The sequence below is a fragment of the Alosa sapidissima genome, chromosome 24 (assembly GCF_018492685.1).
Source record: "Alosa sapidissima isolate fAloSap1 chromosome 24, fAloSap1.pri, whole genome shotgun sequence".
NCBI lineage: Eukaryota > Metazoa > Chordata > Actinopteri > Clupeiformes > Clupeidae > Alosa > Alosa sapidissima.
Genome location: NC_055980.1, coordinates 689,049 through 706,096, shown reverse-complemented (window position 1 = coordinate 706,096; position 17,048 = coordinate 689,049). Strand labels below are relative to the sequence as shown.

Below are 17,048 nucleotides of genomic sequence, written 5' to 3'. Positions count from 1 at the left end.
CATGCAACAAGAGGGTTGAGTCTGAATGACCCTGAGTTTTAGACACTGAGTTCTTGAAGTTTAGAAATATTTTTGTAATAAAAATGGTCATTTAACCAATAAAGGCTGAAAACATGTAGGCTACATGCAACCCAGCAGAAGACTATTTTCAGGTTTTCAAAACTACGTTTTCAGGTTTCAGGACACAGAGCTTCGTTCAATGCAAGCTTTATTCAGGATCGAGGGCAGAGACACAGACACAGAACACAATACACAAGGAGCAGGTCAAGTACACACACACGCTACACATACAGGGGTGGACGCAGCCCCCCACACAAAGAGGATCACACACGAGGGAGAACTAAAAGGGAAACATGTTACAATAAAGACGCTAACATTAGACTGATAACTAAGGAGAAATACAGACATAAACCCCAAATGTTCTCTCCCGCATCCCAGCATGCCCTGTGCGCAGACGTTACACTATTATATTGGCAAATCATTGAACACCATTCACACATTGTATTCAGCACAGTCTCTACACGTGGAGCGCTAATGTGTCTACTGTAAATCCTTCAAATTGTGTGAAAGTCATTAGGCTGGAAGCGTTAATGTGTCTATTAAGCTTATTAGCCTAGGCCTACTTTCAATAGGCCTACTGTACAGCCTGAGAGGAACAACATAGCCTACTGTAGAGTAAACAATCAGTTTACTTAGTTACATTTTTTTAGTTCAATCCAGTTTTCTACCCTATCTACAGTGGGCATCGCTTTCAAATGGCCACTTCAGTCGCGCATTACGAGGCGTGAAGCTTTAGTACCACTTTCAGCCACTGTGCGTCGCTCTGCCACTGTACATCGCTCTGTCAGTAGCCTGACTGCCGCCCCTTCTGAAAAAGCAGGAGGCTAGGCTACCTTTAAACGTAATTGTTACCGAGAGGAATCCCAGCCTACGAATTCAATAACAAAATAAATCGTAATTAAACATTACCTCGATTAAGGCTACTTGGGTATGGCTTAAGGCTTGACTACACGGTGGTAGCGAAAAAATCGAAATCTGCTTTTGATAGCCTACCGGTGCCGCTCCACAAAACGAAAAAATACAAGGATACAAGGAAGTTTATTGTCACATGCATATAGTTACTGGAAGTAAGAAATGCAGTGAAATTATGTCTGGTGTCAGCCTATTTGTGCATTTATGGGGGGGGGGGGGGGGGGGAGGTAAAAGGTGCAGTAGAAGGGTTTAGTAGATTAAGTGGCAAGGGCTGCATAAGAAAGGTGGGGGAGGATTGGGATTGGGCGGGGGGCACCAACAAGGAGCACCCAAGAGCAACAGGGGCAAGGAAAAACTCCCTTACCAAGGAAGAAACCTTGGGCAGATCCACGGCTCTAGGGGCTAACCCAACTGCAACTGGGATGTGTGTTGGAGAAGCTTCCTGATGAAATAATGTGCTGTGTATGTAGGGGAGGGGGGTGTACTGCAAGTATGGTGAAGGGACTTACTATTGCAGAGTACTGTATGTATGATGTATGTGAGTGATGACAGTGAAGATGTGTGTGTGTGGGCGGAAGGGGAGTGGAGCAGTGACTGTGTGTGTGTGTGTGGGTAGGTGGGGGCAGTGTGCTGTAAGTATGTAGAGGATGTGTGTTGGAGAAGATCCTGAAGACAATGTGCTGTGGATGTAGGGAGGGGGGGGGGGGGGGCAGTGTGCAGCAAGTATGTAGAGGAGGCTTACTGTAGCAAGCAGTGTGCTGTATGTATGTGAGGTGATGACAGTGATGATGTAAGTGTGTGTTTTTTTTTTTGTGTGTGTTGGGGATGGGGGTGGGGGCAGAAAGGCAGAAAGGCTAGGCAATCAAGGACATGGGTAGATAGATGGAGGAGAAATCAAAAATAATAAATAAAAAAAAAGTTCTGTGGAGATGTGCAAAAGTTGGAGAAAGTCAGATATGTGTGTGTATGTGTGTGTGTGTGTGTTTTGACGTGTGATGAAATAAGAAAATAAATAAAAGGTCTGTAGCATAGGGAGAGGGATGTAAAAATGCTAAAAGTCGTGTGTGTGTGTGTGTGTGGGGGGGGGGGGGGGGGTCATGAGTGCTGAGGAGTGAATGAGTGCCAAGTCAGTATAGTGTGAGTTCAGAGTTGGGAAATGTTTGAGAGTGCTGAGGAGTGAATGAACTCACACTATACTGACTTTGCACACACAGTTCGGATGGCCTGGGGATAAAAACTTCTCCTGAGTCTCTCAGTTCTGGCTTTGTGACTACATAGGCGTCTTCTTGATTTCAGCGGTAGGAATAATTCATTGTTAGGATGAGAAGAGTTCAGAATCTTTTGGGCTCTTAGGAGTACTGTTCTGGAATAGATATCTTGTAGAGCAGGGAGTTGAGTTCTTATAGTACATTCAGCTGAGCGCACTACTCCCTGCAGAGTACTACAATCTCTAACTGTGGAGTTCCCATACCAGGTGATGATGCTACCAGTTAGAACACTCTCAACCGCTGAAGTGTAGAAGGCCTTCATGATGGATGTAGAAACTTTGAATTTCCTTAGCTGACGAAGGAAGTAGAGTCGTTGTCTGGACTTCTTCAGAACATATTGAGTGTTAAATCTATGTAAATATCTTAATTTGCTGTCTATGTTATTGTCAGTGTTGGGGGTAATGCAACTACGCAAATCAAAACAGTGTCTTAATTTGCCCTACTTCTTGACTGCAATGTAGTCAATTGACTGCTTGACATGTCATTTTTATTTTTCTGTACAATAAACAAATACATCTGCTTTATGCCGCAGAATTACATTCATATTTGGCTGACTGCAGACGCGCAACTTCCCTCCCCATATTCCAAGATTAAGATAGTAGCCTATACAAAAAGCACTTCATACTATCATAAAAAAATCGTTAAAACGAATAGCTATTTGCAATTTGACAAAACACTGGTCCTCATTTTGCGAATGCGAGGACGATATGAGCCTGTTGCATTTAGTTAGATGTCCGAGTCACGCATAATGTTTGAAAACCACTGGCTCGTAATCACAATAATTTAACACACGACAGTTGGATAGCCTACTTCATCATGTCCCCATGCCTACATTTTTGTGAGTAGCATAGAGATCGTTAAAAACAATAAAGTATGGCTCTCCGTTTGGGACATCGAAAACTTATATTTTTAATAGACTACTGTCAAGATGCTGACTTCCAAAAGCCTCGGGATAACACGTTATCTTCACTCTCATCAGTCATGCCCCTTGATCAAAGTGGGGAATGAAATAAAAGTTTGAGAACCACTGGCTTAACAAGTTACCTGCAGTCCAGAACACAGAATCTGTTGCAATATTCTGATGATCGGCGATGATATCGGCAAATGTTTTCCAAAGTAAGAATTTCACTTCACCATGCACCTTTGACAATGAATAGCTCATTACACTTGTTACTGTTAAACGTAGGCCTACCTGGTATCATTACAAACATTATTCTGTGTCCTAAAACTTGAACAATTGAACAATTTCTAGCAGGCAAGAGAGGGTCATGCAACTTGCAACTGAAGCACTCAAAATTCCTCCGGTGGCCCCTTAAATAAATAAATAACGAACAGTCCCTAGATTGCTGCTGGGCTATATGTCTTGGTTCATGTTAACAACTCATTGCCGTCAAACGCATAGCCTATCTCGTGGTTGCATCCATTACAAACAAACATGCAATGTGAACGTCTGGGATTGGGGAGAGCACTAAATGCTCTACTGAATAAGCACGAAGTCAAACCTTTAAATGAAAAACACTCTTTAATAATAATAAAAAATAAAAAAAAACACTAATGAAGTAAACTTGTGACCATCAAAAATCGTTTATCGCCTGTAACTCCGTGATAACAGGACGTAACAGGAAGGCATTTGGCTAGGCAACGGAGGTTAATATGCTCTATATTTTGTCCAAATGATGTCTGTCTATCATCGTTGCACTCAGAGAAAACCAGAATGTTTAATTTGTCCTGCGTTTCTTCTACAGCTGCAAACGGGATTCACTCGCAGTTAACCAAATATTTCTTTTTTAGGGCAGGGCAGGCATATTTCTGGCTATTAAATTATTTCTAAACCAGTCTGCTAAAGTCTGTAGTGAAGTCTCTGTAGGGTTTTCCAGGCTCCATTTCTTTTTACGAGACACCCTGCTCACTTGAGCCATCTACCGGTTGTTTGGGTTGTTGCAGCGTCTCACTGGAAAAATACAAATTAAAGTCGCGTGATCCCACGCGCGGACCACGAGAGAAGCTGGCCAAGTCGAAGCACTGCCCACTGTATCTCCATAATATGCTTGTAGAAAGACAAAGTCGGGAAAGTGCTTCAGAGAAAACGTGTTTATTGAAATAATGAACATTCTATTACACGCTAACGTTATAGCCAGAGAATGTCTAATAGGAAACATAGTTTGACGACATGAATGACTCAAATACCAAAAACCAAAACACTTACCTTGTCTGTTATTGGAGAAATGTGCCTCTGAAGAAGAGTTTTACGAGCAAGTAAAGTATCACGGCAGGCGAAAACGTCCAAATCATTCAGAAGATTCACAGCTCCAGTGGGAGAAAGATTGTGGTGGTTGATTACTTTCAGCTGCCGGTCACGTCATAATGCCTAAAGTTGCCGCCACGGTGGTCAATGTTAACTCTATGGGAATTTCTTGCTCTTTTATCTTAAATATCTCAAAGTATAAAGTTCACAAATATGAAAAATACATTGTACGATTGTTCGTTACAAGAGCTTTGTAGGAGTCTTTGAATGAGGTCAGATGGTTCAGTGGTTTCAGTCGCATTAAATGTTGAATTTGGTTGGAAGAAGAATAATTATAAGAACAGTGATAATAGTCCATTGCATTTACATGCAATGCAATAAGAAGAAGAAGCCAGGATATTTCAAGATAGTGGATTCCATCCACTATAATAAAGATGTTTCCATTATTTAAACATTATTTAAAAAGGGTATGAATAATTTTGGACATGCCATTTTTCACAAAAATGTTAAAAAAGATGAAAACGATTCTTTTTTGATTCCATGTTTGTACCACATTGTCTTACAACCTTTTGGCATGTGGCAGTGTCATTTTCAGTCAGAACAAACATATTGGTCAAAAACCCTCCTGTTGCTACTAGCAACTAGGTTTCTGCTGGAAGTGGTGTTGCCCTCTGGCAAAAAGATCCATCCCAATGCCCCAGTGCAGTGACGGGGACACTGCACTGTAGGAGATGCCGTCCTTCGGATGAGACGTTAAACCGAGGTCCTGACTCACTGTGGTCATTAAAGATCCCATGGCACTTATCGCAAAGAGTAGGGGGTTCTTTGTCTTGGTTCTTGTCATTTTTATAACAATTTGAGTGTTTTATTTAACTTTAGAACACCCATGTGTATTTCCGGTCAAAAATGACCGGCCATTAGAGATGAATGGGTGAGAAAATGGCCAGTGTATAAAATTGGGTCCAGGCACAAATGTATTGATCAGATGGACTGTATATGTGCTTCTGTACATTAAAACACACACACAAACATACCCTCACTCAGCCCCAACTGGAACCTTTCCCCAATAGAATCCCCTTTCTGACTTGCATGAGCTCAGGTCAGTGAGGCCTGCTGGCCATAAATAGCAAATGTAAGTTCAAAACTAGTTATATCCAATAGAACATGAAGTTGATGCAAAGGTCTATCACAACATTAGATGATAATATGTGTGCTACTATGGATTTATAACAAGTTATAACGCACCGGTCATTTTTGACCGGGAACACAAAACATAAAACGAACACAACAGGAGGGTTAACTGTAACTATAATAATACTATAGCCTAAATGGTGGCAGGGCTCCAGAGTGCGACCAATTTGGTCGCATATGCGACCGAAATTTTTAAAAGTGCGACTGAAAAAAATTTGATGTCGCACTGGTGCACCTGACATACATTTATTTCGCAAGTGCAGCATCTCTCTGTGTTCTCCTCTGGTTATCCTGATTGTATCGTGGTCTAAACCAATAAGAGACAGAGCTCGGGCAGGTCCTTGCCTCTGATTGGCTGTGGTCCTTTTCACTGCTCTAAGTTGTTGTCAGCTCAAAAAATGCGCACGACCTGAGCAGAGAACTGAAACGATTAAAGAAAATAAACGCGACAAATACATGAATATGAAGAGAGGTAGAGATATTGAAACTTTTTTCCTTAAGAAAACGAAGCCGACTCCTAGCCCTACTGTCACTCCATGCAGCCAAGACTCGACCTTAGCCTAGGTCCCTAGGAGGATGCCAAGCCTAGGTCCTTCCACAGTAGACTCGGAACCAGAGGAGACTGAGGTAGAGCCCGCCAACGGGAATGAAAGGAAAAAGCCCAAAACATATTCTTTCCGGAAAGAATGGTTAAATCGATTTCCCTGGCTAAGGTACAGTAAAGAACATAACTCAATGCACTGTATATACTGTCGGGAGTGCGGGCAGACTATGGCCGGGAAATGTGCATTCATTAAAGGGTCGACAACGTTTCGAATCGATGAAACGTTGAAAAAGCACAATGAGTACAAAAAGCACACTACATGCCCTGACAAGTGTGTAAATAACGTAGCCCCTCTCCCAGCTGCATTTGAGCGTCAGGCTGTATTAATCAGGTCCTCGGAGGAATCAGAAATTATTACAAAATTCAATGTCGCATACAACATTGCCAAGGAGGAAATGCCGTTCACCAAATTTAAGTCAGAGATAATTCTAATGAAGAAGAATGGCTTAAATGTCAATCCAACCTACAGCAATGACACGGCATGTGCCCAATTTATTGGTGTAATAGCCGACACAATGAAAAATAAGACAGTTCAGTTCACTGAAGCACTTTAAGCACAAACACTTTTATTTTTGGAAATGTTTTATTTTGCTTAAATGTTTCAATTTGAAATGTTTAATTTAAGCTCAATGTAGCTTAAATCTTTATATTCTTATATGTATTCTATAATCTATTCAATATATGTAGCCTATATATTGTGTTTCAAATAAAGACAAGCTTTTTCTACACCTAATTGTTGTTAAAAAAAAACATTCACATTATATGAAAGGAGAGGGATAAAAAAAAGGTGACCTTTTGGCATTAAAGGCGATTTTTTGGCGTTTTGTGTTGGTGCACCTAAAAAAAAGGTTAGGTGCACCAGTGCAACCAACACAAAAAGTTAGTCTGGGGCCCTGGGTGGATATTTAAGCTATACATCATATGCTGAAGAACGGTATTTCTGTGTGTTAAAGATTAAAAAGAAAAAATAACAACAAGAACCATACAGAACCGAAAACCGTGATCTTAAAACCGTGATACGAACCGAACCATGGGTTTTGTGAACAGTGCCACCCCTAGTATTGCTATTCATTTATTTATTTTTTTATTTATGTATGCCTTGCACCAGCTAATAGAGATCCTAATAAAATCATAAAATCATAAATTTAATGTTTTCATTAAATATACCTTCTTTTTGGCAGACCCCAATAACTATTACCATAGACGAAATGAAATCACAACAACAGACAGTTTGGACTTCAAACACCACAACTATAAAGAAATGAGACAGGTAAGTGTTTTTTTTTTCTTTTTCAAAAGTAGCTTACATAACTCATGTAACCTCAGTCATATCAAGAGTATACTCAGGGGTTAGTTAAGTTATCAACCTACCAAATGTAACAAGTGATGTCATCACCTCTTTAAAGCGATGGTTCGGAGTAATTTCACCCTAGGGTCCTTTGCACCATGACCCTGAGCCAAACACCCTCCCAGAACCTTTTTTCCCTTGGTCGAACCCTGGTCGAGTAGCGCTGTCAGAAACTAATGACGTTCTGCAGTCGTAATGGAACCAACTTTTATCTCGTAAATTACCCCACTAATAATGCCCTGAATGGTATGAAACTTCTACAGTAGTACAACTACAGGGCTCCAGAGTGCGACCAATTTGGTCACATGTTTTTCAAAAGTGCGACCAGCTATTAGAGAGAGGAAACCTCGAAAAAGTGTCCGCATTGAAACTCTACCTTTGGTTCAATAACAGACACATATTTGGCCAATATCGTGGTTTAAACAAATCACAGATACAGTGGGCATTGCTTTCAAATGACCACTTCATTCGCGCATTACGCGGCGTGAAGCTGCGTGAAGCTTTAGTACCACTTTCAGCCACTGTGCGTCGCTCTGCCACTGTACATCGCTCTGCCTGCCGTCCCTTACATAATTGTTGCCGAGAGTAATCCCAGCCTACGAATTCAATAACAAAATAAATCATGCATAATCAAACATTACCTCGATTTAGGCTACTTGGGTATGGCTTAAGGCTTGACTACACGAAATCGAAATTTGCTGTCTACATTATTGTCAGTGTTGGGGTTAACGCAACTACGCAAATCAAAACAGTGGTGTGATAATTGAGCCAGTAGAGAAATAACTGTTCAGAATTAATCTGTAGCCTTGGGTAGGCTTCTGCAGAAAACAATGTTGTTGCCGATTTAATACTATCTGGCGACGTTTTTAACAGGCTACGCAATAGAGGCTTAGACAAATATGACCCACGTTTTGGTTTCGTAAGTTAATTTGCCCTACTTCTTGACTGCAATGTAGTCAATTGACTGCTTGACATGTCATTTTTATTTTTCTGTACAATAAACAAATACATCTGCTTTATGCCGCAGAATTACATTCATATTTGGCTGACTGCAGACGTGCCACTTCCCTCCCCATATTCCAAGATTAAGATAGTATGAAGTGCTTTTTGTATAGGCTACTATCATAAAAAAATAGTTAAAACGAATAGCTATTTGCAATTTGACAAAACACTGGTCCTCATTTTGCGAATTCGAGGACAATATGGGCCTGTTGCATTTAGTTAGATGTCCGAGTCACGCATAATGTTTGAAAACCACTGGCTCGTAATCACAATAATTTAACACACGACAGTTGGATAACCTACTTCATCATGTCCCCATGCCTACATTTTTGTGAGTAGCATAGAGATCGTTAAAAACAATAAAGTATGGCTCTCCGTTTGGGACATCGAAAACTTATATTTTTATAACGACATGAAGAACGATATCGTTGGGGATCACTTTCAGAGCGATTTTTCACAACGATAAAATGCTAATAGCCAATCAGAACCCATCGAATTTTAGCCCTCACATTTATTAACACAATGAGAGACTTTGTTTATCGTTGTTCAGTGTGAACGCTTTTATCGTTATGGTTATAGTTATCGTTATCGTTCTTGGTGTGAATGGGCCTTAACGCGGGAATTCCAAACACCTCTCTTCCGATGATGACTGACAGGTGACAGGTCGGAGAATGCGTGCGCTACACATGTAGTGCGAAGGACGGAAGATGATTAATAACTGAATACAAAGGCCTAGCCTAAATGAATAAAGAGTAAGGCAAAACAAATAGCTTAGTAGCCTAATGAAACATAGGCCTATGGATTGATGCAGTAGCCTACCTTTGCAACATTATTAAATTAATCTGTCACCATATCCCTAGGCTACGTTTGCAAAGAGGAGAACATTTTAATTTGATTCACAATGAAACGTTCATTTACATGTTAACAATGAGTAGTTTTGGTTGTTGTTGGTGGCATTATTGCATCCCTTTTATTAATGCAAAATTGTTCCCTCGCGATTGGAAGCTCCTGTTGCGCATAGGCTACGCATTTCAAAACATCGCAACGTAAAATGCCACAAAAAAGCTGTTTATGAATAGGTCTTAGTGAGTTAGGAGTCCTTTCGACTTAAGCTGTCCCAGACTTAGGTGCTACTTTTAGGTCTAAAATGCTTCGTGAATTACTTTTTAAATTAGGAGTCCTAAAGTTAGGAGTTGCTCCTAAATTCGCCAGTTAGGAGCTACTTTTAGCCTTAAAATTCTTTGTGAATACGGCCCCTGAATAAAAAGGCCTAGCCTAAATGAATCAAGGCAAAACAAATAGCCTAGTAGCCCAATGAAACATACGGATTGATGTAGTATCTTTACATTACATTACATTACATTACATTACATTTGGCTGACGCTTTTTTAACCAAAGCGACTAACAACATGGTAAACAGTAAGTTTTAGAACAATTCTCACAATTTTAGGACAGTTTAAAAAAAACACATTAGAGTACAGTAAGAATAAGTGCGTCGGTGAGTGCTGTATTTTAACAGTTACTTGTCAGTTTAACGGCTGGTGAGTGCTAGGATCAGTAAGACTTGTTGTAAGTGTTGCTATGAGAGTAGATGTTCTCTAAAGAGCTGGGTCTTCAGGAGTATTTTGAAAGTGGAAAAGGATGTCCCTGCCCTTGTAGGAACTGGCAGTGTGTTCCACCAACGAGGAACAACAGATGAGAAAAGTTTGGATTGGCTTGAGCGTACTGGTGGTAGAGCTAGACGTCGTTCGTCAGAGGAGCGCAGCGGTCTGGAGGTAATGTAAGTCTGTATGAGGGCATTCAAGTAGGTGGGAGCAGAACCGGAGACTACTTTGTAGGCAAGCGTTAGAGACTTGAATTTGATGCGGGCCGCCATAGGTAGCCAGTGTAGCTGGATGAGCAGCGGGGTAACATGTGCCCTTTTGGGTTGGTTGTAGACCAGGCGCGCCGCCGCGTTCTGGATCATCTGAAGTGGTTTCACTGCGCAGGCTGGGAGACCTGTCAGGAGGGCATTGCAGTAGTCGAGTCGTGAGATGACTATTGCCTGAACCAGAAGTTGGGTAGCATCTTGAGTCAAGTAAGTCCTGATTTTCCGTATGTTGTAGAGTGCGAAACGGCATGACCGGGCGACTGAGGCAACATGATCTGAGAAGTTTAGTTGGTTGTCGAGAACAACTCCTAGATTTCTTGCAGTCTTTGTATCTTTGTAACATTATTAAATTATTGTGTTACTATGCCTACGTTTGCAAAAGAGAACATTTTAATTTGATTCACAATAATATTACATTTAATTTACATGTTGACAATGATTAGCCTAGTTTTGGTTGTTGTTGGCGGCGGCGTTATTGCATGTTAGTTATGCCTACAATGCAAAATTGCTTCTTCGCGATTGGAAGCTCCTGTAGCTGCATAGGATTTCAAAACCGCAGGTTTGTGATATAGGTCAGTGAGTAAGGAGTCCTCTTGACTTCTTTTAAGCTGTCAGAGGTGGGAAGGTGGGATTTTTTGGGGGCAGGGCCGGATTAACTGGGCACAATTGTCTGATGGCCCCCCTTCCCCCCAGCCAACGTGAATCGGGTGGTTAGTTAATAGGCCTATCGTGAAGATTTTTCCTGCCATCTAAGGCACGAGTGCATCTGTGAGGCCAAGCCTCACCAAGTAGCTCGTTTGTTTACAACTAACATTCCATTTAATTAAACTGCTTTATAGGCTATGCCGAAATAGTTTTCAACATTTTGAATATTAGTGTTGGGTGAATTGAAATGTTCTCAAAGTAGCCTTATGGCTGAAAGCTGCTTGGGATCCCCCCCCGTCAAGCAATATAACCATACAAACGCGCTTCCTGCACTCATTGTTTCAAAAGGAGTAATTTTGGCTTTGTCAGAACTGAAGAGCTGTGGACGGCACGGCACGGTATGCCCAATGAAAATAAATTAACGCAACGCAACACAACACAGACCCCGCTTCTCTCGCATCAGTCACTGACATGAACGAAACACAGAACCCGCTTCTCTCACGGCAGTCACTGACAGTAACCTAGAATAAATGCATGGGGAAAAACACTTCCCCATGACAAAGACATCGTAAAACACTGAAAGTTAATATTTTGTCACTAGCAACATACACAGACATCCCAACTTGCAAAAAGTCATTTCAGGGAGGCATCACTCAGATGCACACGCGGTCTCGCATGCGCGCTCTTGATCGCTCACTCTACATTCCGGGAGATTTTATCTAATTTGCGGGTGTCAGGGAGCCGCTATCAATATGCGGGAGTTTTTATTAAATTAAGTTAAATTATTTCTCTTGCAGCTGAGTAGCCTCAGGTGCGCACGTAGACATAAGGCCGAACATGCAAGCGCCAATGAATCGTGCTCTCACGACAATCGCGCCGTTAAACTTAAATAGGTTAACATCACTCTAAGTTCGCCTTCAAGCAAGGAAAACGATGATTTGAAGACATCTGTTTCGTTGGAAGGGCAAGGGGTAGCAACAGGGCAACACAGAGACAGGCCCGATGGCAGGGCTGTTATGAGAGTATTAAAATATGGGATATTCTACGGGAAAACATTAAAATGGCAAGACAGCGGGGAAAGTTAAAATACGTGATAAACACGGAAAAAGTTGGCATGCATTGTTTCGGTCCCCGTGCACAGGGATTATTTGTCATACTATTAATCACATATGATTATTTGTGAAATTGTGCAAACAGGCGCAACACATTTGAAAAGGAAGGACTGGTAGCATGCAAGCTCACGGGAAAGATTGATTTAAGAACGTTATCACAAAGTGTGTGGCTGTGGCGCGGGCGGAAGACAATTGGCAGGGGAGGGTCATGTATTTTTTAACAATTCTGTCGGAAGGTCATTGAACAATTTCTAGCAGGCAAGAGAGGGTCATGCAACTTCCAACTGAAGCACTCAAAATTCCTCCGGTGGCCCCTTCAATAAATAACGATCAGTCCCTAGATTGCTGCTGGGCTATATGTCTTGGTTCTGTTAACAACTTATTGTCAAACGCATAGCCTATCTCGCGGTTGCATCCATTACAAACAAACATGCAATGTGAACGTCTGGGATTGGGGAGAGCACTAAATGCTCTACTGAATAAGCACGAAGTCAAACCTTTAAATGAAAAACACTCTTTAATAATCCAAAAAAATAAACCGCTAATGAAGTAAACTTGTGACCATCAAAAATCGTTTATCGCTTGTAACTCCATGATACCAGGACGTAACAGGAAGGCATTTGGCTGAGCAACGGAGGTTAATATGCTCCATGTTTTGTCCAAATGGTGACTGTCTATCATCGTTGCACTCGGAGAAAACCGGAATGTTTCATTCGTCCCCGTTTCAATCGTCCCGGTTGTACCTACTCAAAACGCAGATAGAACCTTATTATTCTAAGGTAGCGAAATAGCGTTCAGCATGATTCATGCCCAATTAATTCCCCCTGTTAAAGTGTTCGCCTTTGTAGTTTGGTTTCGTGATAGCCTATGATAAACGGCTTATGGCCAAATATGTGAAAACGTTAAAATACAGTAGGCGATAAACCCGGAAAAAGTTGACAGTGATTTTTTCATAATCACTTTGGAGGGTCACGTCTTTTTGGACTAATGCTCCCAAAACTCCTCCGGTAGCCCCTTAAATAAATAACGAACAGTCCCTAATGAAGTAAACTTGTGACCATCAAAAATCGTTTATCGCCTGTAACTCCGTGATAACAGGACGTAACAGGAAGGCATTTGGCTGAGCAACGGAGGTTAATACTCTATATTTTGTCCAAATGATGTCTGTCTATCATCGTTGCACTCGGAGAAAACCAGAATGTTTAATTTGTCCTGCGTCTCTACGGCTGCAAACGGGATTCACTCGCAGTTAACCAAATATTTCTTTATTAGGGCAGGGCAGGCATATTTCTGGCTATTACATTATTTCTAAACCAGTCTGCTAAAGTCTGTAGTGAAGTCTGTGTAGGGTTTTCCAGGCTCCATTTCTTTTTACGAGACACCCTGCTCACTTGAGCCATCTACCGGTTGTTTGGGTTGTTGCAGCGTCTCACTGGAAAAATACAAATTAAAGTCGTGTGATCCCACGCGCGGACCGCGAGTGAAGCTGGCCAAGTCGAAGCACTGCCCACTGTAGTGAAGGGCGGGACCTCCCCTCTGGCCGTGGCCCAGTGCCTGTGTGTAAATTTGAAAATGCGTGTGCTGCAGAGAGAGAGAGAGAGAGAGGTCAGAGACCCATCAGATAAACAGAGTGGATGTAGTTGCATTACAGTGTGGTCACATAGGCCGAGATAAATGTCCCCTCTCCACACTGCCTTTCGGCGGCTGGCAGCAGCAAACCGATCAGACGAGCCCGAGATGATGATCAAGTTTATCATTGCCTACGATAGGCCTAGTGAAACTTCCCTTCACCAAGTTCAGTCCGAAATAATTATTCACCAGAAAAATAGTTTGAACGTAAACCCGATGTACAGGAATGCCACTTGCACCAAATTTATAGGAGTCATTGCAGATGAAAAGACGTCTTAAAATTGCGAACAATGCATACAAGGCCTTCCCGAACGACAGAGATACAGATATCGCCGAAAAGGAGTGCGTCATTGACCGCAGTTACATGCAGGGAGTAACCCGGTTTTCAACAGCAATATTCGTTTTGCGCGCGAGTTGTGTAAACTCATTCTGATGGAAATGTAAAAATACTAAAAATGTAAAAATACATGAAAATGTAAAAATACTAAAATTAAAAAGTAAATTGCATTGTGGGGCTGTCAAATGATTATTGCAATCATCATTGCAAAATCACATAAAATTCCCCCAGGCTACTTGGAACATTTTTAAAAGACGTGCACTGTTAATTTAGTCACTGTTATTTTTATTTAATTCATCTTGAGATGTTTTAAGTTTAAATTTCAGCTCAGTGAAGCACTTAAAGCACCAACACTTCATTAAGTTACTTTTCTTGTAGAATTGTAAATCATAAGTCATAGGACAACCTATATAGGACAGTAATTAAGGAAAAAAAGTGAACCTGCTGCGGTGTTAAATGCGATGTGGTTGAAAATTTGGGTGCACCTAACTTTTGTGCTGGTGCACCTAAGAAAAAAAGTTAGGCGCAACAGTGCAACCAGTGCAAAAAGTTAGTCTGGAGCCCTGAACTATGACCTTTAGTCCAATAACGAGGCATTAGAAAGTTTGTAAGTGCACCAGGAGTTTTAAGGAGTTTATTTAAATAACACTTGCCTCTGCATCTGCTACTATACTGCTGCGTCGACGTTTCTTCCGTGATTTGGGAAAAGCCTGTAAAAGTCTAAAATACTAACAATTTGTTTTTAAGTGCTAGTGTCATGAAAAAATGCTGCGCCTGATGGCTGCCCATTTCGCCCATGCCAAAAACCACTACTGACTATCAAAAGACCAGTGAATAATGTGGAAAGTTAAGGGTCTCTAGCACTAAATTCCTTGGACCCTGACACTGTCTCACACATCAACAGAAATGTGGAAATATGAATACACACAGAAATTCTATTAACCTACCTAAAGACCAAATATTGTCAAGGCATATCAGTAGGTAAATCCAGAGAAACAAATTCACCCTGTTATGCTGTCACCTACCATTATCCATTCCTCTACAGGTCATGAAAGTAGTGAATGAATTATGTCCAAACATTACCAGAATATATAATATTGGCAAAAGTTATAATGGTCAGAAGCTGTATGCCATTGAAATATCGGACAACCCAGGGGAGCATGAATTGGGTGAGTATTTTTTTTTACTTTGCCTATGGTGGAATCTCTATAAAACATGTGAAATAAATAATGTCAAATATGTTAATGATTTATCTGTGGTTTGTACCCCAAGGTGAACCAGAGTTCCGCTATACTGCAGGCTCCCACGGTAATGAGGTTTTGGGACGAGAGCTGTTACTGCTGCTTATCCAGTTCATGTGCCAGGAGTATCTTTCTGGTAATCAGCGGATACAGCACCTTGTGAATGAGACACGCATTCACCTACTGCCTTCAGTTAATCCTGATGGCTATGATAAAGCCTTTGAAGTGGTAGGTTTTCCTTCCTCAAGGACATTAACATGATTTTCTAGTTTGGTGTCAGAAATATCCAAGATGTGTCCCTATTATCAGCATTTTGCTGTAAGATTTTTCAAAGAGGATGTCTATAAGTCCTTGGTGTTGAATCTAGATTAAAGGTACACTATAAAGGATTTCTACATTAATAGCCTATAACCTCTCCAAAGACAATTTGATGGTAAACAAATTTGTAATAGGGGAATCGGTCACCTAGCATAGCCATAGCGCATAACCATAGCGGGTCGCTACCGAGAGAGCCAGCAACGTAACTTCAAGAATTGCCGACCCGGATACATCTCGCGAGAATTGTGAAACATGATCTTGTCAGTAGATATAGCTCTTGTTAATCCTTGGCCTCCACAACAAAAGCATTTTCATTGTGTACAAACAAGCCACGAGAAGTGGGCTATTTACAGTATGGCAGAGTAAAATATAAATATAGCACGACTCTAGGGGGAGCTCTGCAGTTGCCAAAAATACCTGAAACTGCATAGGGCCTTTAAAAAGCCTTATATGAATCCACACATTCTGAATAACCATGGTAACCATAGACATAAACTTGAATTTCCCCTGGGGATCAATAAAGTATCTATCTATCTATCTATCTATCTATCTATCTATCTATCTAGACTGATACTCAACTTCCCTTTTATGTCAAAGTTACTTGAAAGGGCTGTTGCTGAGCAACTTAATATGTACATATCTCACAATAGTCTTTTTGAGAAATTTGAATCTGGTTACCAGTCCTGTCACTCCACTGAAACTGTGTTGACCAGAGTTATCCATGATTTACTTCTTACAGTTAATTCTTTACTTAAAGAGGCCAAAGAAGACAAAACCTAGTTTACTTTGGCATAGTTAAAATAACGGTGGCTCGATGGGTAAAATTTCCTGTTGTTAGGTTACGGGGACGCTGGCGAGACTGACGCCGCTCCGTCTGGCATGTTTTTGTTTGGCATTTTAAAAAGTTTAATGATTTAATGTACATTTTCTTCCAATCAATACATAGTATCTTATAGTCTATATATTTTGCTAGTTTTTCCGCTATTTTTCTCAAGACAAACATCATCTCTAAAGAGAAAGTTGGATACTGCGCCTGGCTGGCCTTACCTACGCTGCTTCTGCTGCCTGTCGAGTTGGATGCGTTTTCGAGAGCGCATTTTCAGTGGGCCTATTGCTTCACCACTATCATCTGTCTGGCTCTCTGTGTGGTGCTACGTGCTGTCGGGCTGCTTGCATCTCTCCCCTGTCCATCTCTATCCTCATCTCTCCTGTCTGTGAACCTGCTGGTATCTAGTCGGTTGACTGTCCAGCTGCTGGGTATATAGT

The 17,048-nt window shown here is 41.2% G+C and overlaps 1 protein-coding gene across 4 annotated transcripts in view; it reads left to right on the top strand.

Moving 5' to 3' along the window:
- Positions 1–17,048, top strand: part of cpxm2 (carboxypeptidase X (M14 family), member 2) — a 250,882-nt gene that overhangs the window by 151,288 nt on the left and 82,546 nt on the right. For all 4 annotated transcript variants that reach the window (XM_042082909.1, XM_042082908.1, XM_042082907.1 and 1 more), the window contains 3 exons: positions 7,462–7,550; positions 15,269–15,392; positions 15,496–15,692. In XM_042082909.1, coding sequence (XP_041938843.1) covers positions 7,462–7,550; positions 15,269–15,392; positions 15,496–15,692 — 410 coding nt within the window. The remainder of the gene's footprint in view (positions 1–7,461; positions 7,551–15,268; positions 15,393–15,495; positions 15,693–17,048) is intronic.